The sequence below is a fragment of the Bombina bombina genome, chromosome 2 (assembly GCF_027579735.1).
Source record: "Bombina bombina isolate aBomBom1 chromosome 2, aBomBom1.pri, whole genome shotgun sequence".
NCBI lineage: Eukaryota > Metazoa > Chordata > Amphibia > Anura > Bombinatoridae > Bombina > Bombina bombina.
The window spans coordinates 334,275,213-334,299,743 of NC_069500.1; the positions used below are offsets into that span (position 1 = coordinate 334,275,213).

Here is a 24,531-nt window from a genome sequence, read left to right on the forward strand (position 1 = left end):
TGATAGAGTCCAGTCCTGGACCGAAAAGAACCTTCCCCTTAAATGGAAGGGAAAGCAATCTAGATTTCAAGTCATGTCAGCAGACCAAGACTTCAACCATAGAGCCCTACAGGCTAAAACAGAAAAGCCTGATGTCTTGGTATTCAAGCGGATAATCTGCATATTGGTATCACAAATAAACGAGTTAGCTACCCTCAAAGCCTTAATTCTTTCCTGGATTTCATTGAGGGGAGTTTCCACCTCGATCATCTACGACAGAGAATCACACTAATAGGTAGAGCTTCCAGCCACCGCAGCAACTGCCGCTGCAGGCTGAAATAAAAATCCCATGTGCTGAAACATCTTTCTTAACAGAGTTTCTAGCTTCTTATCCATGGGCTCCTTAAATGACAAACTATCCTCAAGCGGGATTGTGGTGCGCTTGGCAAGCATGGAGATAGCTCCATCCACCTTAGGGACAGATCCCCATAACTCTTATTGGGAGTCAGAAACCGGGAACAATTTCTTAAAGGAAGAAGAAGGGGAAAAAGAGGATCCAAGTCTTTCCCATTCATTCTTAATGATATTTGCCTTACGGGAACAGGGAAAGTTTGTGGCACTATCCTGTCCTCATACACCTTATCAAGCATAGGAATAGAAGGTTCCTCAGGCAACTTGGGTTCCGGAACCTCTAACGTAGCCAACACTTCCTTTAACAGAAAGCGTAAGTGCTCTATCCTAAAACTAGAGCCCAGAGGCAGTTGATTCCAACCCAGAAAGAGCCTCCTCTGAAGAGTCAAAGGCGTCTTCATCAGCGGATAATCTAATATCAAATAAATGCAACAAGTTAGTAGATGACTCCTGGGAAGGATAGCAGTATTTAACCTTTTGCTTGCGCTTAGCAGGGCGAGGTAAAGCACTATAGGCCACAGACACTGCCGTTTGCAACTGTTCAGTAAAGTCTGGCGTTAACAGGGCCCCTTCCGAAGGAGGATTTGTAGTGCAATGGGGAGCTGCATGTGTAATAGGAGATGATTGCAGGGAACGCACCTCGCGGGACGGAGACCCCTCAGAGGTGGACAGCTCAGCACTAATTGCCTGAAATGCAAGTCTGTCAAAAAATCTGAGATAATGAGGCAGTCTGCAAAAACTTAGATACAAGGTAATTACAGAGGTAAAAAGTATATTTCTATAACAGTGTTGGTTATGCAAAACTGGGGAATGGTAAATAATGGGATTATCTATCTTTTTAAACAATAACATTTTTGGTGTTTACTATCCCTTTAAATATTTGTATACCCATATCTGGCTACGTCTCCAGCCTCTAAGTCATATGGCATGCATGATTGATAGAGCATAATTATGCTCCAGCATAATGTGAGTACAATACTGGCGTGTTCCATTTAAATATCATTTAAATATCATCCTCCAGACAATACTGCACTATTTTTGTTGTTTCCTTTTTGTTTTTCATGGAACTCCAATGAGAAGACTTCTGGAAGGACTTTTAAGTGGATGATATATCCTTTATTTTTTAATCACATTTTTATCACCCCGATTCTTTGCATGAGCAGTCAAAGTCACTTTGGATTCTCTTGTCTGAGCACCACCCACCTCTCCTAGGCATCCATGTTACCATATGTGACTTACTGCGTACTTCAAAAGCCCCTTCCCCTACTTATAACCAACAAATATATATAATGATGCATTACAACCATATATTCACTACATGGCACCCCAATAATGTAATATAGGACAGCTCAAGTACAGCTGCAGCTTTCCTGCTCCATGTAGCACATGAAAACATTTTTGACTCCCATGGAATCCCTAATCACATACAATTTGAACTCTGCAGAGAATATAGTTTGAGAAAGACTGCTATATATGTACTTTACATGCAGAAACATACGACTGTCAGGGAATTTTTAAAGGTGCATTCTAAAATTCCTTGACAAATGAAGATCCTAAAGCATTTGTTTCTTAAACTCTTAGCTTAACCAATCCTCCATATCAGATTTTCCCACCATGTTACCTTTAAACAAATACATGAACATATATACTACGTTATTTGTAATCTTTATATGCCATTTATAGAATATAACATTTGAAATACCTGAAAACATCTCATTTTGATCTACTGTACCTTTGATTTTACAGCTAATACAAGTCTGGGTAGGGCGAGGATTAGACACTTCAGAGATACTGTGATGTACTTCAAGACAAAGTCAGAAATGCCCACGACCCACATTAGCTCAAAGAAATCCAGGCCTTCCAGATTGGGTTTCAAGAAAATAAAGCTGAAGAGTATCAAGAAAAAAACATTACAGTGTAAAAGTTATTGACATCCTAGTAAAGAGTTCATAGTTTTCAGTAATTATTTAAACCCATAATATATATTTATTTGTATTGTGGAAACAGATTCTGCAGTCATATACAGGGTGTATTTAGACAAGACAGAGAGAGCAAACTGGGGTAAAAGGATTATAGGACCCTTCCCCCCTAAGGCAGGAGGACGTCATAGAGCATTTAGGAATGTAAGATCTATAAATACGAGGAATCTCCAAATTTCTTACATATTTAAGTATTACTTTTATGTAATTTAGTTCAGCTTTTTAAAAATACTAGCTACTCTATTTTTTAACATTATCTAGAGGCCAGGGTAATTTATGTTTTCTGATAGTGATTTACTTCTCCTTTAAAGCCTCTGAATATATGTGCCTGGGTAAGTGGACGTGATCCTACATGGAAAAAAAAAGGGAGCAGAGGGAAAGTCTTAAATTTTAAGGGTAAAGCTAGGGAATTTTGTCCCATTTCTTCTGTACACTACCTATTAAGTGGATTAACAATCTGAGGTATTTAGAAATGGCAAGGCTTATAAAGCAGATGATAACGTAATTATATACAGTGGGGCAAAAAAGTATTTAGTCAGCCACCAATTGTGCAAGTTTTCCCACTTAAAAAGATTAGAGAGGCCTGTAATTTTCATCATAGGTATACCTCAACTATGAGAGACAAAATGTGGAAACAAATCCAGACAATCACATTGTCTGATTTGGAAATAATTTATTTGCATATTATGGTGGAAAATAAGTATTTGGTCACCTACAAACAAGCAAGATTTATGGCTCTCACAGACCTGTATCTTCTCCTCTGTCCTCCACTCATTACCTGTATTAATGGCACCTGTTTGAACTTGTTATCAGTATAAAAGACACCTGTCCACAACCTCAAACAGTCACACTCCAAACTCCACTATGGTGAAGACCAAAGAGCTGTCGAAGGACACCAGAAACAAAATTGTAGACCTGCACCAGGCTGGGAAGACTGAATCTGCAATAGGCAAGCAGCTTGGTGTGAAGAAATCAACTGTGGGAGCAATAATTAGAAAATGGAAGACATACAAGACCACTGACAATCTCCCTCGATCTTGGGCTCCTCGCAAGATCTCACCCCGTGGGGTCAAAATGATCACAAGAACGGTGAGCAAACATCCCAGAACCACACGGGGGGACCTAGTGAATGACCCGCAGAGAGCTGGGACCAACGTAACAAAGGCTACTATCAATAACACACTACGCCGCCAGGGACTCAGATCCTGCAGTGCCAGATGTGTCCCCCTGCTTAAGCCAGTACATGTCCGGGCCCGTCTGAAGTATGCTAGAGAGCATTTGCATGATCCAGAAGTGGATTGGGAGAATGTCATATGGTCAGATGAAACCAAAGTAGAACTGTTTGGTAGAAACACAACTCATCGTGTTTGGAGGAGAGAGAATGCTGAGCAACCAAAGAACACAATACCTACTGTGAAGCATGGGGGTGGCAACATCATGCTTTGGGGCTGTTTCTCTGCAAAGGGAACAGGACGACTGATCCATGTACATGAAAGAATGAAATGGGGCCATGTATCGTGAGATTTTGAGTGCAAACCTCCTTCCATCAGCAAGGGCATTGAAGATGAAACGTGGCTGGGTCTTTCAGCATGACAATGATCCCAAACACACCACCCGGGCAATGAAGGAGTGGCTTCGTAAGAAGAATTTCAAGGTTCTGGAGTGGCCTAGCCAGTCTCCAGATCTCAACCCCATAGAAAACCTTTGGAGGGAGTTGAAAGTCTGTGTTGCCCAGTGACAGCCCCAAAACATCATTGCTCTAGAGGAGATCTGCATGCAGGAATGGGCCAACATACCAGTAACAGTGTGTGACAACCTTGTGAAGACTTACAGAAAACGTTTGACCTCTGTCATTGCCAACAAAGGATATATAACAAAGTATTGAGATGAACTTTTGATATTGACCAAATACTTATTTTCCACCATAATTTGCAAATAAATAATTTCCAAATCAGACAATGTGATTATCTGGATTTGTTTCCACATTTCGTCTCTCATAGTTGAGGTATACCTATGATGAAAATTACAGGCCTCTCTTCTTAAGTGGGAGAACTTGCACAATTGGTGGCTGACTAAATACTTTTTTTGCCCCACTGTACATAAATTAGATTGGCTCAAAAGAATACTTACTTTTCTTTCAACATTATTGGGTAGTATTCGTGTGTGTGTATATATATATATATATATATATATACACACACACCCCCTAAACAAAGTTGCACTCTCAGGATATTTTCACAGCAAAAAGTCAGCTTTATTGGATGATGTTTCAGATATGTAAATTCTCTTTCATCAGATCACTTTTGACGGTTGTCCTTGGAGGGAGGATTCATTTTTTCCAGTGTTCTATATACAGTGTATATATATATATAATTATTGAAAAAGCTAAGAAGTTTGCAATTAACCCTACTGTATGCATTTTTTAAATTTGTACTTTAAATGGCGAGTTTTATATGGAAAGCTTTGTACAGAAATAAGGAACACCTTTGTTCATTAGAAAATTAATTAGACAAGTGCTGAGTTCAGCATATGAAATAATAGAAAATAAAACATCTTTTAAGAACCTTTTAAATATCAAAATAACAAGAGTATTACAGTATGCAGCGATACCTTTTGTTATTGGACCTACATTATATATTAAAAGACAATCTTTTAATAATTTCCTCAGGTCTGAAGAAATACTGATTCTTTTAATTGGCATTCAGGGTAGGTGTGTCATTTTCTTGATTAAAGAAAAAACTACTTTGTCCTCCAATTCCTAAAAACATTCTTCAGTGTCAGAGTATAGCACAGCCATTCAAAATCAAGGGAGAGTACCAATGTATGTCTGCAAATGTGGTATACATGGTATAGAGCACAGAATGTGACTTGGGAAGCTACATAGGGTGACTTGGACAAGAACTGCACCTTAGGATGACTCTGCATATAGACTGTATTAAAAAGCACAAAGAAAATAAATACTGTACCCCAGTTGGACACCATCTCATACAGACTGGTCACTCAACTGGAAACCTCACAATTAAAATATTGAAAGGGAACTTTAAAAGCACCCAGGAATGGAAAACATTTATGGTGACATATCTTAACACAAAAAAACAGAGGACTGAAACTGTCATTGGGTTATACACATATGTACATTTTAACATCAGTGACTGCCTGTGCATTTTATATGTGAATGGTATGTACATTCAGTATATCTCAGCATGCAATTCTCTGTGTTTTTATCTAGCATTTACCCTCCCAGTGCTTTTTTGCCATTCTCAAACCTTCCCTGCATTTTTTTAATATTAGGCTGATCTGCTATTTACCACACCCTGCTCCTCCTTCTCTCCCTGATATCATATTATACCTCTCCATCTTCTTTCTCCATAACCAATTATGTCATATTAATCAGAATTGCTTCAGTTCTGAGGAAGAGAGGAAACCCTCAAAAGCTTGTCTATTACTAACTTACTAATGTTAGTCTAAAAAAAGGTATCACTTCATACTGCAATACTCTTGTTATTTTGATAACTACAGGACTTATATGGCTACTCCAGTCTACAAGAACCTTTTAAAAACCACATTGTATCAAATATGCTGAATATTGACTCAGAATTGATTATTTTTTGAGATGGTATTTTGCTTAAAGAAATATGAAACCCATTTTTTTTTCTTTTATGATTCAGAAAGAGTATACATATTTAAACAACTTACTAATTTACAATTTTTGCTTCATTTTCTTGGTATTCTTTGTTCAAACAGAAGCATTGCACTACTGAGAGCTAGCTAAACACGTTTGCACGCCAATGACTGGAGAGACATATGTACAGCCACCAATCAGCAGCTTTCTCGCAGCTCCTGTGCTTTTAAACAAAGGATACCAAGGAACTAAGCAAATTAGATAAATAGGAGTAAATTGGAAAGTTGTTTAAAATTGTATACTCAAACGAAATAATGAAGGAACATGTTTGGGTTTCATGTCCCTTTAACGGCCACAAAATATTCTATATTAGCCTCCAATAATAAACAAAAATGAAAACAATAGCACATAAAGCTAAAACAGTTTGAAATGCTAGACTTGCTTAAGCTTGTATTCAGAAAAGAACTCATACATAATATACTGGAATACAAAGCTTGCATCTTGTAATAACCTTAATATCAGGCTTTTAGAAGAAAGTTACAGTGGATTTAGTAAAATATACACTTTTTCATACAGACTACTAGACTTCTTAAATAGTGTCAGTGTTAATTTGGAAAATAAGCAAAATGCACCAGAGGCAGCAATGAAATTGGCTACATCTGTTCTGTAACTCTGATAGCCAACAAACGGAAGATGAAGAAATTATGAGGCAGCAAAGCAATTAATCTAAGTCATATTGATGTTCCTTAATTATGTGCCTGAATTAAAGAACAGCAGTGGGCTTAACTGATTAAATGTGACCACTCCACTATAAAGCATGGGCGCGTTTTATATTTTTATAAATTAAAAAAGCTAATTGTTTTACATTCAGTAACAAATGTTCATTATATTGTTATTATTTGGTTTAAGTAAAAATACTATCAGTGTGGTCATTTTCACTTTATACCAGATTTCTGCTTGAATACAGCTAAGCTTTTGTAAGTACAGATTTAGCAGTATCTGCATAACTATAATGTATAAAGAGTGGCTCATGCAGTCACACGTTTGGTCCATGCGCATTTTGATGAATTTATACTTGGCTTGGAGTTTTTTTTCATTATAGTTTGCCAGTTCACAGTTAGCGATTTACTGAAAGCATCTGCAGTTTTAGATCACAGTTTTTTTCATGACTTTGAAGTGAACAAACTGTGCAAGTTCACAGTGTGATTTTCTCCATGACACTGTTCCAATTACTGTACACAAAACACACAAGAGCCTTCACTGAGCTCTTTTTATGTGCAACATCTGAGCAAACCTCAGCTAAGAGAAGGGTATCCTTATGGCAACAGTTAAGGACACATTTTAAGGATCTGATTTCCAATACATGTCTTTGCAACCATTGAATGAAATGAAAATTAAAAGGGAAATTTAATAAAGTAAAATAAATACTCACAAATTATAGTGCAACAAATGAAAACCTACAAAAAAACAAAACAAAAAATGAAGAAAGCAAATTAAATTACAATAAAAAAGAAACTTCTAAAAACAGTATGTCTGCTTTATGAAGAAAAACTAAAATTAAAAGTAGTTAAAGTGATGGTAAAGTTGTGCTCTCTGGAATAGGTAACTTAGTGAGCGGTCCCACCCGCTCTCTACATCTGCATCCAGGCGCGCTTCCAAGATCAGCAAAGGTGCGCATGTGCAATTCACCAATATCTGCTCCAATGGAAATAATGAATCCCAAGATTCATTGTTTACTGCTGGAGCAGAGAGCTATGTAGCGGTACTCAGTTGATGCTATCGTGTATGTACTTACTTTGTATAATTTCCAAATACTGCTGCACTATTTCTCTGGCCCGCTGCTTGCGCTTAAGTCTGGTGCAGGAATGACATCAGCTAGGATTCCCTGATGTTCCAACTGTGCACACGTTAACCACGAATGCACACATTCAGGGATCAGGACAAAAATTAAGCGCATGCACAGAGCTTTAAAGAGTTGCTTGCTCTTTATAGCTGGTCACCTAAAGGCCAGAAAATAAAGTTGCTGGTTGAAGAAACATCGGGGGAAAAAAAGAAGAAGAGGGCATCTGCGCCAGGCGGAGGAGCAGTATAACAAATAGAGAGAGAATAGGTGCAATAAACGTTTTTTTTTATTTTTAAAAAAAAAATCATGAATGAAAGTAAGGTTTACTATTGATGATGGATACATGCATATAATGAAGAGCGATCGAGTTTACCATCACTTTAACAGTTATAGGGAAACAAATGATCCAAATAATGAACACAAATACACTTATATAAGCAAAAGTATGTGAACAAACCTACTAATTATCGAGTTCAGATGTTTTAACCACACCCATTGCATCACTCACTGCAGAGTTCCTAACTGCTTTTCGGCTACATTACGAGTTTTGCATTAAGGTGCAGTACGGCTTTTAATGCTGAAAATTTGGCTATTACGCTGGAATGACCAGGAACGCATATTACGAGTATTAAGCCAACACTATTTAAATATATTAACCCTTAATCCGCCGCTACCTGACACCTAAATAAACCTATTAACCCCTAAACCGCGGGCCCCCACATCGCCAACACTATAATAAAGTATTAACCCCTAAACCTCCAGCACCCCCACATCGTAACTACTAAACTAAACCTATTAACCCCTAGACCGCCGGGCCCCCCACATCGCAAAACACTAAATTAAAACTATTAACCCCTAAACCTAACACCCCCCTAACTTTAAATTAAAATTAGAATATAACTATATTTAAATAAATAAAAACTTACCTGTGAAATAAAAATAAACCTAACATTAAATTATAAATTAACCTAACATAACTATTCTAATAGAATAAAAAAATACTACCAAAATTACAAATTTAAAAAAACCTAACACTACGGAAAAAAAATAAAAATCTGAAATTACAAAAATAAAAACCACTAAATTACAAAAAATAAAAAACACTATGCTTACAAAAAATAATAAAAGAAATTATCAAAAATAAAAACAATTACACCTAATTTAATAGCCCTATAAAAATAAAAAAGCCCCCCCAAATAAAAACACCCCCTAACCTACAATAAACTACCAATAGCCCTTAAAAGGGCCTTTTGAAGGGCTTTGCCCTAAGTTAACAAAAGATATAAGGAGGGTGGTGCATATAGAACATACACCACACTCCTAGGGGGCGCTAACAATAAGCAGCAAACAGTAAGCAGATATATACAGATAATTAAGAGAATATACAATAAACCTAGCACACTTATATCAGATTATTAGAGATGATATGCTCACAAGTGGACCCAGATGATATTGGTACAATCAAATAACAAAATGTCTGCACAAAGAATAATCCAAAAGAAAGAAGGCAGCTCTCTGTCATAGGACGGTCATCCTGGTGTGGCGTGATCTATAAGAAAAAGAAGCACAGAGGCGCCAACATGGCCTAGTAACGTCACGGCAGTCGGATACAAAACATCAGCAGGATAGGAAATATACTCACAAGCGTAGCGCACCCAAATGGTGCTATTGTGGCAGCCTGGAACATCAAACAGTGGTCCAGCTCACTGGTGTCTCCAGCCAGATAGAGATGATCCTTGGCGAGGGCCTATCCTATGATGCCTATAAAGGCAAAAAAGGCACACACATAGCCCAGTAACGTTTGTACACCAGATAAAAAAAGGATTCAAGGTTGTACTTACAGGAAACAAAGCACCACCAGGTGCAATATCAGCAGTACTGGGACCTCTCAGCCGCCCAGTGGACTGTGGAATCCAATTTGCAGGATGCAGAAAATCACCACTTTGGAAGATAGGACTAGCACACACACTCTGCCCCCAGACAGGAGCAGAATAATTGTGATAAAGCAAGTGTATATTTAAAAACTTTTATTTTAAAAACAGCGACATGTTTCTCAGCCACCACAGGCTGTTTCCTCAGGCTATCACCTGGTGGTGCTTTGTTTCCAGTAATTACAACCTTGAATCCTTTTTTATCTGGTGTACAAACGTTACTGGGCTATGTGTGTGCCTTTTTTGCCTTTATAGGCATCATAGGATAGGCCCTCGCCAAGAATCATCTCTATCTGGCTGGAGACACCAGTGAGCTGGACCACTGTTTGATGTTCCAGGCTGCCACAATAGCACCATTTGGGTGCGCTACGCTTGTGAGTATATTTCCTATCCTGCTGATGTTTTGTATCCGACTGCCGTGACGTTACTAGGCCATGTTGGCGCCTCTGTGCTTCTTTTTCTTTGCCCTAAGTTAAACAGCTCTTATACCTGTAAAAAAAAAATACAAAGTCCCCCCAACAGTAAACCCCATCACCCAACCAGCCCCACAAAAAAAAAAAACTAACTCTAAAAAATCCTAAGATACCCATTGCCCCTAAAGGGGCATTTGTATGGGCACTGCCCTGAAAAGGGAATTCAGCTCTTTTACACAGCCCCTAAAAGGGCATTCAGCTCGTTTACAAGTGCCCATCCCTAATCTAAAAAAAAAAAACTAACACTAAACCCATAAAATCTACTCACGGTTCCTGAAGTCCGGACATCCATCTTCATCCAGGCGGCGAGAAGTCTTAATCCAGGCGGCAACACCTTCATCCATCTTGGGGACGTCTTCTATCTTTATCCCGGCGGCGCGGAGCAAAGCTATCTGGGAACACATCCTGCGCGGAGAATCCTCTTCATACGGTCACCGCCGTACACTGAAGCTGAATGCAAGGTAGCCGTTTCAAAATAGCGTACCTTGCATTCCTATTGGCTGATTTGATTATTCAAATTTAAATCAGCCAATAGGATGGGAGCTTCTGAAATCCTATTGGCTGTTCAAATCAGCCAATAGGATTTCAGTAGCTTTCATCCTATTGGCGGATTTGAATTTGAAGAATCAAATAAGCCAATAGGAATGCAAGGTACGCCATTTTGAAACAGCTACCTTGCATTCAACTTCAGTGTACGGCGGTGACCGTATGAAGAGGATGCACCGCGCAGGATGTCTTCTAGGATAGCTCCGCTCCACTGGGATGAAGATAGAAGATGTCCCCAAATTGGATGAAGGCTTCGCCGCCTGGATGAAGATGGATGTCCAGACTTCAGGAACTGTGAGTAGATTTTATGGGGTTAGCGTTAGGTTTTTTTTTTTTTAGATTAGGGATGGGCACTTGTAAAAGAGCTGAATGCCCTTTTAAGGGCTGTGTAAAAGAGCTTAATGCCCTTTTAACCCCTCAATGACCAGACCATTTTTCAATGTTCTTACCCTTAAGGAGAAAGGCTATTTTTACATTTCTGCTGTGTTTGTGTTTAGCTGTAATTTTCCTCTTACTCATTTACTGTACCCACACATATATACCGTTTTTCTCACCATTAAATGGACTTTCTAAAGATACCATTATTTTCATAGTATCTTTTAATTTACTATAAAAAAATTGATAAAATATGAGGAAAAAATGAGGAAAAAAGGGGGAAAAAACCACACCTTTCCTGACCCCCAAAATCTGTTACACATCTACAATCACCAAAAAACACCCATGCTAAATAATTTCTAAATTTTGTCCTGAGTTTAGAAATACCCAATGTTTACATGTTCTTTGCTTTTTTTGCAAGTTATAGGGCAATAAATACAAGTAGCACTTTGCTATTTCCAAACCACTTTTTTTCAAAATTAGCGCTAGTTACATTGGAACCCTGATATCTGTCAGGAATACCTGAATATCCCTTGACATGTGTATATTTTATATTAGAAGACAACCCAAAGTATTGATCTAGGTCCATTTTGGTATATTTCATGCCACCATTTCACCGCCAAATGCGATCAAATAAAAAAAAAAGTTCACTTTTTCACAAATTTTGTCACAAACTTTAGGTTTCCCACTGAAATTATTTACAAACAGCTTCTGCAATTATGGCAAAAATGGTTGTAAATGCTTCTCTGGGATCCCCTTTGTTCAGAAATAGCAGACTTATATGGCTTTGGGGTTGCTTTTTGGTAATTAGAAGGCCGCTGCGCACCACACGTGTTTTATGCCCAGCAGTGAAGGGGTTAATTAGGGAGCTTGAAGGGAGCTTGTAGGGTAAATTTTAGCTTTAGTGTAGTAGACAATCCCAATAAATTGATCTAGGCCCATTTTGGTATATTTCATGCCACCATTTCACCGCCAAATGCGAGCAAATAAAAAATTTTTTTTTTACATTTTTCACAATTTTAGGTTTCTCACTGAAATTATTTACAAACAGCTTGTGCTATTACGGCACAAATTGTTGTAAAAGCTTATCTGGGATCTCCTTTGTTCAGAAATAGCAGACTTATATGGCTTTGGCGTTGCTTTTTGGTGATGCTAATGCTAAATGCTGCTGCGCACCACACGTGAATTATGCCCAGCAGTGAAGGGGTTAATTAGGTAGCTTGTAGGGAGCTTGCAGGGTTAATTTTAGCTTTAGGGTAGAGATCAGCCTCCCACCTGACACATCCCACCCCATGATCCCTCCCAAACAGCTCTCTTCTCTCCCCCACCCCACAATTGTCCCCGCCATCTTAAGTACTGGCAGAAAGTCTGCCAGTACTAAATAAAAGGATTTTTTTAAAAATAATAATAATAATAATAATAATAAAATATTTTAACTGTGATGGACCCCTGTCTTAGTCCCCAATCTACCTGAACCCCCCCCCCCAGCTCTCTAACCCTCTCCCCTACCTAATTGCCGCCATCTTGGGTACTGGCAGCTGTCTGCCAGTACCCAGTTTGCCCCCAAAAACAAAAGTATTTTTTTTTATTTTGCACTTTAAACCTTTTCTGTAGTGTAGCAGCCCCCCCCCCCCCCACAATACCCCCATCCCCCTCCCCCTCCCAGATCCTTTAATATTTACAATTTTTTAAATCTTTTTTCACCCCTCTCCCTCCTCATTGGTGTCAGTGGCTAATGCGCGCGCACACACATGCGTGCGCGTCCCCGCAGGCCCCCCACACGCTCCCGGCACCTGGCGTGCACATTGCACTCACAGGAACCGGATGCCAGGTAGCGATGGGCCGCCCACCCGCCTCCCTGCTACCCTCCCACCCACCAACGAACGGCACCATCGCTACCGGTGCAGAGAGGGCCACAGAGTGTCTCTCTCTGCATCAGAGTCTTCTAAAAAGGTATTGCAGGATGCCTCCATATCGAGGCATCACTGCAATACCCTGAGAGCTGCTGGAAGCGATTGCGATCGCTTCCAGCACTCTGTTAGACAACTGACGTACCAGGTACGTCTATTGTCATTAACTGGTTGTTTTTGCATGACGTACCTGGTACGTCAGTTGTCATTAAGGGGTTAAGGGCAATGCCCATACAAATGCCCCTTTACGGCAATGGGTAGCTTAGGATTTTTTCGCATTAGGTTTTTTATTTTGGGGCGTTGGCTGGGTGGTGGGTTTTACTGTTGGCGGGACTTTGTATTTTTTTACATGTAAAAGAGCTGATTAACTAGGGTAATGCCATACAAAAGACCCTTTTAAGGGCTATTGGTAGTTTATTGTAGTTTATAGGGTGTTTTTATTTTGGGGGGCTTTTTTTATTTTTATAGGGCTATTAGATTAGGTGTAATTGGTTTTATTTTTGATAATTTTGTTTATTTTTTGTAAGCTTAGTGTTTTTTAGTGTTTATTATTTTTTGTAATTTTAGATTTTTAATTTTTTTTAGTAGTGTTAGGTTTTTTAAAATTTGTAATTAAGGTTTTTAATTGGTAGTATTTTTTATTTTATTAGAATAGTTATGTTAGGTTAATTTATAGTTTAATGTTTGTTATGGGGGGTGTTTAGGGGTTAATAGTTTAATTTAGTGTTTTGCGATGTGGGGGGCTGGCGGTTTAGGGGTTAATAGGTTTATTTAGTAGCGGCTATATGGGAGGCCAGTGGTTTAGGGGTTTATCATTTTATTTAGTGGCGGCGATGTCAGGGAGCGGCGGTTTAGGGGTTAATTATTTTATTTAGTGGTGGCGATGTTGGGGTGCGGCGGATTAGGGGTTAATAGCTCTTATTAGTGTCAGCGATGTCGGGGGCGGCGGATTAGGGGTGTTTAGACTTGTGGTTTATGTTAGGGTGTTAGGTTTAAACGCAACTTTTCCCCCTCATAGACATGAATGGGGTTGCGTTATGGAGATTTCTCATTCCGCACTTCAGATGTTAGTTTTTTTTCTCTTGTCTATGTGGGAAAGCGTGCACGAGCACGTCAAATCAGCCCTTGGATTTTGTGTGGTATGGACCTTAACACACCATATCACACAGCACAAGGAGGCTTTTCAGTAACGCGTAATGGCACCGCTACGGAGAGTGAAATAATGCAACTTTTTTGGCGTTAGTTTCACACCCTGTTTAGCGCAAAACTCGTAATCAAGGCGTTTGGAAGCAATATCAGCACAAGAACTGTGCTTCCTGAAATGGGTTTCTATAGCAGAGCAGTTGTACACAAGCCTTACATCAAAATGTGCAATAACAAGCGCCAGCTGGAGTGGAGTAAAGTATGCAGTCACTGGACTCTGAAGCAGTGGAAATGTGTTTTCTGGAGTAATGAATCCCGCTTAACTATTTGGCAGTCTGATGGAAGAATCTGGGTGTGGCTGATGCCAGGAGAATGGTACTTACTAGACTGCATAGTGCTTACCGTGAAGTTTGGTGGAGAAAAGATAATGGTCTGGTGCTGTTTTTCATGGTTTGGGCTAGACCCCTTAGTTCCAGTGAAGGGTCATCTTAATGCTACAGAATACAAAGACATTTTAGACAATTGGGTGCTTCCAACTTTGTGGCAATTTTGAGGAATTCCCTTTCCTGTTCCTATATGACTGTGCCCCTGTGAGCAAAGCGAGGCCCATGAAGACATGGTTTGATGAGTTTGGTGTTGAGCAACTAGAGTCGCCTGCACAGAGCCCTGACCTCAAACCCATTGAACATCTTTGGGATGAACAACAACACCAACTACAAGCCAGACCTTCTCATCCTAAATCAGTGCTTGATGCCACAAATGCTATTTTGGTGAATGGGCACAAATCCCCAGAGACACACTCCATAATCTTGTGGAAGGCCTTCCCAGAAGAGGTGTACTTCATATTAATACCCAAAGTTTTGTAATGAAAAGTCCAACACGCTCATATAGGTGTGTCAGCCAGGTGTCCACATACTTTTAGCCATCTAGGGTATCATCAAGTTAAAGTTTTAAATGACAAATTCATTTATTTTATGTCATAAAAGCCAATTTTTTTATAAATACACAATTTATTATTATTACTCTGTGTACAAAAAAAAATGGATATCAAATTATTTCACAAAATTTAAATATAATGTTTATTAATGTAAATGAAGTATGTTTTTTTTTTTAAATATATACTCCATAGTGCATATTAGACAATATCAACAACGTTGTTTTTTACATTTTTGCGATCTATAAATGTCAAACCACAAGCAAAAACAACAAAAATGGCATTCATTATACTTACACTCATATAATTTAGATAATGAGACACTGATATATATGAAAAATAAATGAAAATTCAGAAATATATCACTCACCTGTAGTAGAGTTGTTGAGACCTGAAGCTATAAAGAAGGTAAAGTGTGTTGCCTATTAGGAACATCAGAATCCAGAACACTGCCAACACAGATCGCTTCTCCTAAAAAGCATGTACAGAAACATTATTATGAAAATAAAGATACAAGCTCCCAAATAAGTAAATACTTGCAACAGCTCTCACTGCATAATAGTATACTGTATTATTGGCATTTAAGGAACATACGGCCAAATTACGTTACGAGTTTTGCGGTAAGATGGGTGCGGTGTTAACTTGCACATTATTATCACCGCTCCCTTACCTACAGCGCTGGTATTACAGGTTTTCCTAAACCCGGCGTTATAAGGCATGAAGTGAGCGTAGAGCAAAATTGAGCTCCATACCGCACTCCAATATCAGCGCTGCTTAAGTCAGCAGTGAGCTGGTTGTACATGCTCGTGCACGATTTCCCCATAGACATCAATGGGGAGAGCCGGCTGAAAAAAAGCCTAACACCTGCAATAAAACAGCGTAAAGTCCTGTAACGCAGACCTATTGATTCCTATGGGGAAACTAAATTTATGTTTACACCTAACACCCTAACATGAACCCAGAGTCTAAACACCCCTAATCTTACATTTATTAACCCCTAATCTGCCGCCCCCGACACCTACATTATATTTATTAACCCCTAATCTGCCGCTCCTGACATCGCCGACACCTACAATATACTTATTAACCCCTAAACTGCTGCCCCAACATCGCCGAAACCTACATTATACTTATTAACCCCTAATCTCCCGCCCCCAATGTCGCCACAACCTACCTACACTTATTAACCCCCAATACGCTGTCCCCAACGTCGCCGCCACTATAATAAACATATTAACCCCTAAACCACCGCACTCTGGCATCGCAAACACTAGTTAAATATTATTAACCCCTAATATGTCGCCCCTAACATCGTCGCCACCTACCTGCATTTATTAACCCCTAATCTTCCGCCCCCAACGTCGCCGCCACTATATTAAATTTATTAAGACATATACCTAAGTCTAACCCTAACACCTCCTAATTTAAATATAATTAAAATAAATCTAAATAAAAACTCTTATTATTAACTAAATTATTCCTATTTAAAACTAAATACTTACTTTCCCTCCCTCTTTCCTCAACCTCTCTATAACAGTAATACCTCACTTAACTTGAGAGTATATAGAGGTTTATTTCTTCTTTATTGTTACTGTTGGTTATTATGTAAAACTCAACTGACAATGTTGTTGCACTAAAGGGAGCTGCGTCTCCCACATTGTACCAAATATGCCTTTTTTCCAATAAAGTCAGTTTAAAAAAATAAATAAAAAAAATAAATAAAATACCTGTAAAATAAACCCTAAGCTAGCTACAATATAACTAATAGTTACATTGTATCTAGCTTAGGGTTTATTTTTATTTTACAGGCAAGTTTGTATTTATTTTAACTAGGTAGAATAGTTACTAAATAGTTATTAACTATTTACTAACTACCTAGCTAAAATAAATACAAATCTACCTGTAAAATAAAACCTAACCTGCCTTACACTAACACCTAACCTTACAGTACATTTAAATAAATTACCTAAATTAAATACAATTACCTAAATTACAAAAAAAAAAAAAACCACTAAATTACACAAAATAAAAAACAAATTACCAGATATTTAAACTAATTACACCTAATCTAATAGCCCTTTCAAATAAAAAGCCCCCCCCCCCCCAATAAAAAACTAACTAGCCTAAACTAAACTACAAATAGCCCTTAAAAGGGCCTTTTGCGGGGCATTGCCCCAAAGAAATCAGCTCTTTTACCTGAAAAAAAAAAAAAAAAATACAAACAACCCCCCCAACAGTAAAACCCAATACCCACACAACCAACCCCCTAAATAAAACCCTAACTAAAAAAAACCTAAGCTCCCCATAGCCCTGAAAAGGGCATTTGGATTGCTGCCAAAACCCTAACCTAAAAATAAAATCCACCCAATAAACCCTTAAAAAACCTAACACTAACCCCCGAAGATCCACTTACAGTTTTGAAGAGCCGACATCCATCCTCAACGAAGCCGGGAGAAGTCCTCATCTAAGCGGCAAGAAGTCCTCAACGAAGCTGGGAGCAGTCTTCATTCAAGCCGGCAGAAGTGGTCCTCCAGACGGGCAGAAGTCTTCATCCAGACAGCATCTATCTTCATTCATCCGGCGCGGAGCATCCTCTTCTTTCCGATGACTAACTAGGAATGAAGGTTCCTTTACGTGACGCCATCTAAGATGGCGTCCCTTAGATTCCGATTGGCTGATAGAATTCTATCAGCCAATCGGAATTAAGGTTGAAAAAATCCTTTTGGCTGATCCAATCAGCCAATAGGATTGAGCTTGCATTCTATTGGCTGATTGGAACAGCCAATAGAATGCGAGCTCAATCCTATTGGCTGATTGGATCAGCCAATAGGATTGAAGTTCAATCCTATTGGCTGATTGCATCAGCCAATAGGATTTTTTCAACCTTAATTCCGATTGGCTGACAGAATTCTATCAGCTAATTGGAATCTAAAGGACGCCATCTTGGATGACGTCACTTAAAGGAACCTTTATTCGTCGTCGGAAAGAAGAGGATGCTCCGCATTGGATATCTTGAAGATGGAGCAGCTCCGCGCCGGATAGATGAAGATAGAAGATGCCGTCTGGAGGACCACTTCTCCCGGCTTGAATGAAGACTTCTCCCGGCTTCGTTGAGGACTTCTTGCCACTTCGATGAGGACTTCTCCCAGCTTCATTGAGGATGGATGTTGGCTTCAAGGGTTCAGGTTTTTTTTTAAGGGTTTATTGAGTGGGTTTTATTTTTAGGTTAGGGCTTTGGGCTGCAATAGAGCTAAATGCCCTTTTAAGGGCAATGCCCATCCAAATGCCCTTTTCAGGGCAATGGGGAGCTTAGTTTTTTTTTAGTTAGGGTTTTATTTGGGGGGTTGGTTGTGTGGGTGGTGGGTTTTACTGTTGGGGGGGTTGTTTGTATTTTTTTTTACTGGTAAAAGAGCTCATTTCTTTGGGGCAATGCCCCGCAAAAGGCCCTTTTTTATTTTGGGGGGCTTTTTTTAATTTGATAGGGCTATTAGATTAGGTGTAATTAATTTAAATATCTTGTAATTTGTTTTTTATTTTGTGTAATTTAGTGTTTGTTTTTTTTGTAATTTAGGTAATTGTATTTAATTTAGTTAATTGTATTTAATTGTAGTGTAAGGTTAGGTTTTATTGTAAGACAGATTAGGTTTTATTTTACAGGTAAATTTGTATTTATTGTAACTAGGTAGTTAGTAAATAGTTAATAACTATTTAGTAACTATTCTACCTAGTTAAAATAAATACAAACTTGCCTGTAAAATAAAAATAAACCCTAAGCTAGATACAATGTAACTATTAGTTATATTGTAGCTAGCTTAGGGTTTATTTTACAGGTAAGTATGTAGTTTTAAATAGGAATTATTTAGTTATTAATAGTAGGTTTTCTTTAGATTTATTTTAATTATATTTAAGTTAGTGGGTATTAGGGTTAGACTTAGGTAGGGGTTAATAAATATAGTATAGTGGAGGCGACGTTGGGGCGGCAGATTAGGGGTTAATAAATGTAGGTAGGTGGCGGCGATGTTAGGGACAGCAGATTAGGGGTTAATAATATTTAACTAGTGTTTGCGAGTCAGGAGTGCGGCGATAAGGGTTAATATGTTTATTCTAGTGGTGGCGATGTCTGGAGCGGCAGATTAGGGGTTAATAATTTTATTTTTAGTGTTTGCGATGCGGGAGGGACTTGGTTTAGGGGTTAATAGGTAGTTTATGGGTGTTAGTGTACTTTTTAGCACTTTAGTTATGAGTTTTATGCTACAGCTTTGCAGTGTAAAACTCATAACTACTGACTTTAGAATGTGTTAAGAATCTTGCGGGATAGGCTGTACCGCTCACTTTTTGGCCTAAAAAAAAAAAAAGCTTTTAATACCGGCGCAATGAAAGTCTCATTGAAGAAAGACTTTACGAAAATTGCGTAAGTTGATTTGCGGTACGGCCAAAAAAGTGTGCGGGACAGCTGTACCTACAAGACTCGTAATAGCAGCGGTAGTAAAAAATCAGCGTTATGAGCCTTAACGCTGCTTTTTTACTCATAACGCAAAACTAGTAATCTAGCCGATACTGTATCAGCGTTGATTTGATTTAAATCACTAGCAGTAAGACTCGATTTAAATTATTTTAAATAATGGTTTTCTACTTAAAGGTTTCATTTTTAGAACATCTTTTCAGATTATTTTTCCAGTTATATCAGACAATTGTTGATTTGGTTATATAGCATTATTTATTTATAAAATACTAGTCCTAAAGCCCGTTGACACGGGCCGTGTTGTGTGATGTGATATTTTTTTTTTTTTTTTTTCTCTCTCTCTCTCTCTACCCCTCTCTCTCTCTCTACCCCTCTCTCTCTCTCTCTCTCTCTACCCCTCTCTCTCTCTCTCTACCCCTCTCTCTCTCTCTCTCTCTCTACCCTCTCTCTCTCTCTCCACCCCTCTCTCTCTCTCTCTCTCTCTACCCCTCTCTCTCTCTCTCTACCCCTCTCTCTCTCTCTCTCTCTCTACCCCTCTCTCTCTCTCTCTACCCCTCTCTCTCTCTCTCTACCCCTATCTCTCTCTCTCTCTCTACCCCCTCTCTCTCTCTCTCTCTCTCTCTCCACCCCTCTCTCTCTCTCTCTCTACCCCCTCTCTCTCTCTCTCTCTCTCTCTCTCTCTACCCCTCTCTCTCTCTCTCTCTCTCTCCACCCCTCTCTCTCTCTCTCTCTCTCTCCACCCCTCTCTCTCTCTCCACCCCCCCTCTCTCTCTCTCTCTCCACCCCTCTCTCTCTCTCTATCCCTATCTCTCTCTCTCTCTCTACCCTCTCTCTCTCTCTCTCTCTCCACCCCTCTCTCTCTCTCTCTCTACCCCTCTCTCTCTCTCTCTACCCCTCTCTCTCTCTCCCTCTCTCTCTCTCTCTCTCTCTCCACCCCTCTCTCTCTCTCTCCACCCCTCTCTCTCTCTCTCTCTCTCTCCACCCCCCTCTCTCTCTCTCTCTCTCCACCCCTCTCTCTCTCTCCACCCCTCTCTCTCTCTCAAACAGTCAGTGCACCAAGCCAGTGCACCAATCTGCAGCAGTCTGTTGGTTCAGCGGGGGAGCTGCAGTGCTTTTGGCTCCAGAACAGAATTCTGCCTGTGTGTTTAACTCTTTGCAGAAGTTAGCACATGCAGTTATTTACACTATTTGCCGTTGACCCCTATGTGTTTAATTAATAAGAGTACATAATGTTTGCACTACAATGCGTCTTTTAGCAGTTGTAGAACATGTCATTCTAGAATCCCCTCTGTGCATGATGTATCCTCTGTAATGTGGGTGACTGGGTCCTGTGTGGCTTCCTAAAGCTTCAGGGCTTGTCAGTAAGTCTCAGTGCTTCCTTATTTCAGTGCCCTTCCTCCAGACAAACACTGAGAGGAGAGGTCTGTCAGGCAGCTGTGAAACCTGATCCTATTTATTACGCTGCAGGGAGGGAGGAGAGACACTGCAGGAAACTATTACATAGCTCTGGAGAGTTTCCAAGCACCAGCCAAATACTTATTGGTCTCTCCCGACTCCCTGACGCTGAGGGTGAAAGGTGAACAGGAAGCAGTCAGGCGAGGAGGAAGGTGTCCATGGCGAGGGACGCCCGGGGGGATCCCAGGATACAGGGGACATGTGTGATCCCCTCCACACACTGCTGTAAGTGAGACACACCTCCTCTCTCTTACAACCTAAAAAGGTGATCCACTGCTAATGCAGAATGGTGCTGCACTCAGCCTTTTTGCTGTCCTAGGCCTGCCATGCAATAGCACCATAACTTGTTGCTTCCGTCATCTCCCGCTCAATTCTTGGTCTCTTAAACTTCCCCGGGAGCCGGAGCTAAGCAGTGTGTGCAGCGGAGCCGTAACCCTAACAATATAGGGCTCTATCTGGTCCTACATTGTCCTATGACTCCTATGCTGCTCCGGTCCTGAGCGGGAAACCCCTGCCTGACCCTGGTCAGCTGTAGGTCCTGCTGCCGGGTCCTCGCGCTGCGTTCCCCCTGCGCGTGCGATCATCTCTGCTGCCGGGTCCTCGCGCTGCGTTCCCCCTGCGCGTGCGATCAGCTGCAAGAGTTTGTCTGAACTGCGCATGACGGCTTCAGACAAACTCTTGTCTTTTATAATATAGGATTTTACCAGGAAGGATACATTGAGATTTCTCTAGTTTTCAAGTATGTCCTGGGTTCAGGACATACTTGAAAACGTATAAAAAAAAAAAGTATAGATCATTAAAATTAATTAAACTATTGGGATGCAAACTATCTCCAGTTTAACAGATCATATTTGATCAACTTTTCAGCTGTACTTTACAGGAAGGAGAAAAAACACAATTTATGCTTACCTGATAAATTTATTTCTTTTGTGGTGTATCCAGTCCACGGATCATCCATTACTTGTGGGATATTCTCATTCCCAACAGGAAGTTGCAAGAGGACACCCAACAGCAGAGCTGTAATATAGCTCCTCCCCTAACTGTCATAGCCAGTCATTTGACCGAAAACAAGCCGAGAAAGGAGGAACCATAGGGTGTAGTGGTTACTGTAGTTTAAATTTAAAAATTACCTGCCTTAAAATGACAGGGCAGGCCATGGACTGGATACACCACAAGAGAAATAAATTTATCAGGTAAGCATAAATTGTGTTTTCTCTTGTAAGGTGTATCCAGTCCACGGATCATCCATTACTTGTGGGATACCAATACCAAAGCTAAAGTACACGGATTAAGGGAGGGACAAGGCAGGAACTTAAATTGAAGAAACCACTGCCTGTAAAACCTTTCTCCCAAATATAGCCTCCAAAGAAGCAAAAGTATCAAATTTGTAAAATTATGAAAAAGTATGAAGCGAAGACCAAGTCGCCGCCTTGCAAATCTGTTCAACAGAAGCCTCATTTTTAAAGGCCCAAGTGGAAGCCACAGCTCTAGTGGAATGAGCTGTAATCCTTTCAGGAGGCTGCTGTCCAGCAGTCTCATAGGCTAAGCGGATTAAGCTTCTTAGCCAAAAAGAAAAAGAGGTTGCCAAAGCCTTTTGACCTCTCCTCTGTCCAGAGTAGACAACAAACAAAGCAGATGTTTGACGAAAATCTTTAGTAGCTTGTAAGTAAAACTTTAAGCACGGACCACGTCCAGATTGTGTAACACAAGGATGGAACCACAATCTCTTGATTGATATTCTTGTTAGATACCACCTTAGGTAAGAACCCAGGTTTGGTATGCAGGACTACCTTATCCGTATGAAAAATCAGATAAGGAGAATCACATTGTAAGGCAGATAGCTCAGAAACTCTACGAGCTGAGGAAATAGCTACCAAAAAAAAAAAAAAATTAGAACTTTCCAAGATAAAAGTTTGATATCTATGGAATGAAGAGGTTCAAACAGAACTCCTTGAAGAACCTTAAGAACCAAGTTTAAGCTCTATGGTGGAGAAACAGGTTTAAACACAGGCTTGATTCTAACTAAAGGCTGACAAAATGCCTGAACGTCTGGAACATCTGCCAGACGCTAGTGCAAAAGAATAGACAGAGCAAAAATCTGTCCCTTTAAGAAACTAGCTGACAATCCTTTTTTCCAAACCTTCTTGGAGAAAAGATAAAATCCTAGGAATCCTGACCTTACTCCATGAGTAACCCTTGGATTCACACCAATAAAGATATCTACGCCATACCTTATGGTAAATTTTCCTGGTGACAGGCTTTCGTGCCTGTATTAAGGTATCAATAACTGACTCGGAGAAGCACGCTTTGATAAAATCAAGCGTTCAATCTCCAGGCAGTCAGCCTCAGAGAAATTAGATTTGGATGGTTGAAAGGACCCTGAAGTAGAAGGTCCTGTCTCAGAGGCAGAGACCATGGTGGAAAGGATGACATGTCCACTAGATCTGCATACCAGGTCCTGCATGGCCACGCAGGTGCTATCAGAATCACCAATGCTCTCTCCTGCTTGATCTTGGCAATCAGTCGAGGGAGCAGAGGAAACGGTGGAAACACATAAGTCAGGTTGAAAGACCAGGGCGCTGCTAGAGTATCTATCAGTGTCGCCTTGGGATCCCTGGACCTGGATCCGTAACACGGAAGCTTGGCGTTCTGGCGAGACGCCATGAGATCCAGTTCTGGTTTGCCCCAACGGAGAATCAGTTGTGAAAATACCTCCGGATGGAGTTCCCACTCTCCCGGATGAAAAGTCTGACAACTTAGAAAATCCGCCTCCCAGTGCTCTACACCTGGGATATGGATAGCTGATAGGTGGCAGGAGTGAATCTCTGCCCAGTGAATTATTTTTGAAACTTCTAACATCTCTAGGGAACTTCTTGTTCCCCCTCGATGGTTGACCGACTGAAATCTGATGTACCTCAGAGTTGCTAACTGAGGCCAAACCCGAAGATCCTTGAATATCGCTCTTAGTTCCAGAATATTTATTGGAAGGAGAGACTCCTCCTGAGTCAACGATCCCTGAGCCTTCAGGGAGTTCCAGACTGCACCCCAACATCTGGCCTGCGAAGGTCATACCTTTGGACAGATGGACCCGAGATAGCCACCAGGGAAGAGGATCCCTGGTCTCTTGGTCCAGATTCAGTTGAGGGGCCAAATCTGTGTAATCCCCGCTCCACTGACTGAGCCTGCATAGTTTCAGCGGTCTGAGATGTAAGCGTGCAAACGGCACTATGTCCATTGCCGCTACCATTAAGCCGATTACTTCCATACACTGAGCCACCAAAGGGCGCGGAATGGAATGAAGAACCAGACAGGAATTTAGAAGCTTTGATAACCTGGACTCCGTCAAGGTAAATTTTCATTTCTACAGAATCTATCAGAGTCCCTAGAAAGGAAACTCTTGTGAGTGGGGATAGAGAACACTTTTCCTCGTTCACTTTCCACCCACGCGACCTCAGAAATGCCAGTACT

At 40.2% G+C, this 24,531-nt stretch overlaps 1 protein-coding gene across 1 annotated transcript in view; it reads right to left on the reverse strand.

The window, feature by feature from the left end:
* RNFT2 (ring finger protein, transmembrane 2) overlaps positions 1-24,531 on the reverse strand; it is a 259,024-nt gene that overhangs the window by 201,035 nt on the left and 33,458 nt on the right. Inside the window, exons 5-6 of the mRNA XM_053701690.1 lie at positions 15,517-15,617; positions 2,123-2,276 (exon numbers count right to left, since the gene is read on the reverse strand). Coding sequence (XP_053557665.1) covers positions 2,123-2,276; positions 15,517-15,617 — 255 coding nt within the window. The remainder of the gene's footprint in view (positions 1-2,122; positions 2,277-15,516; positions 15,618-24,531) is intronic.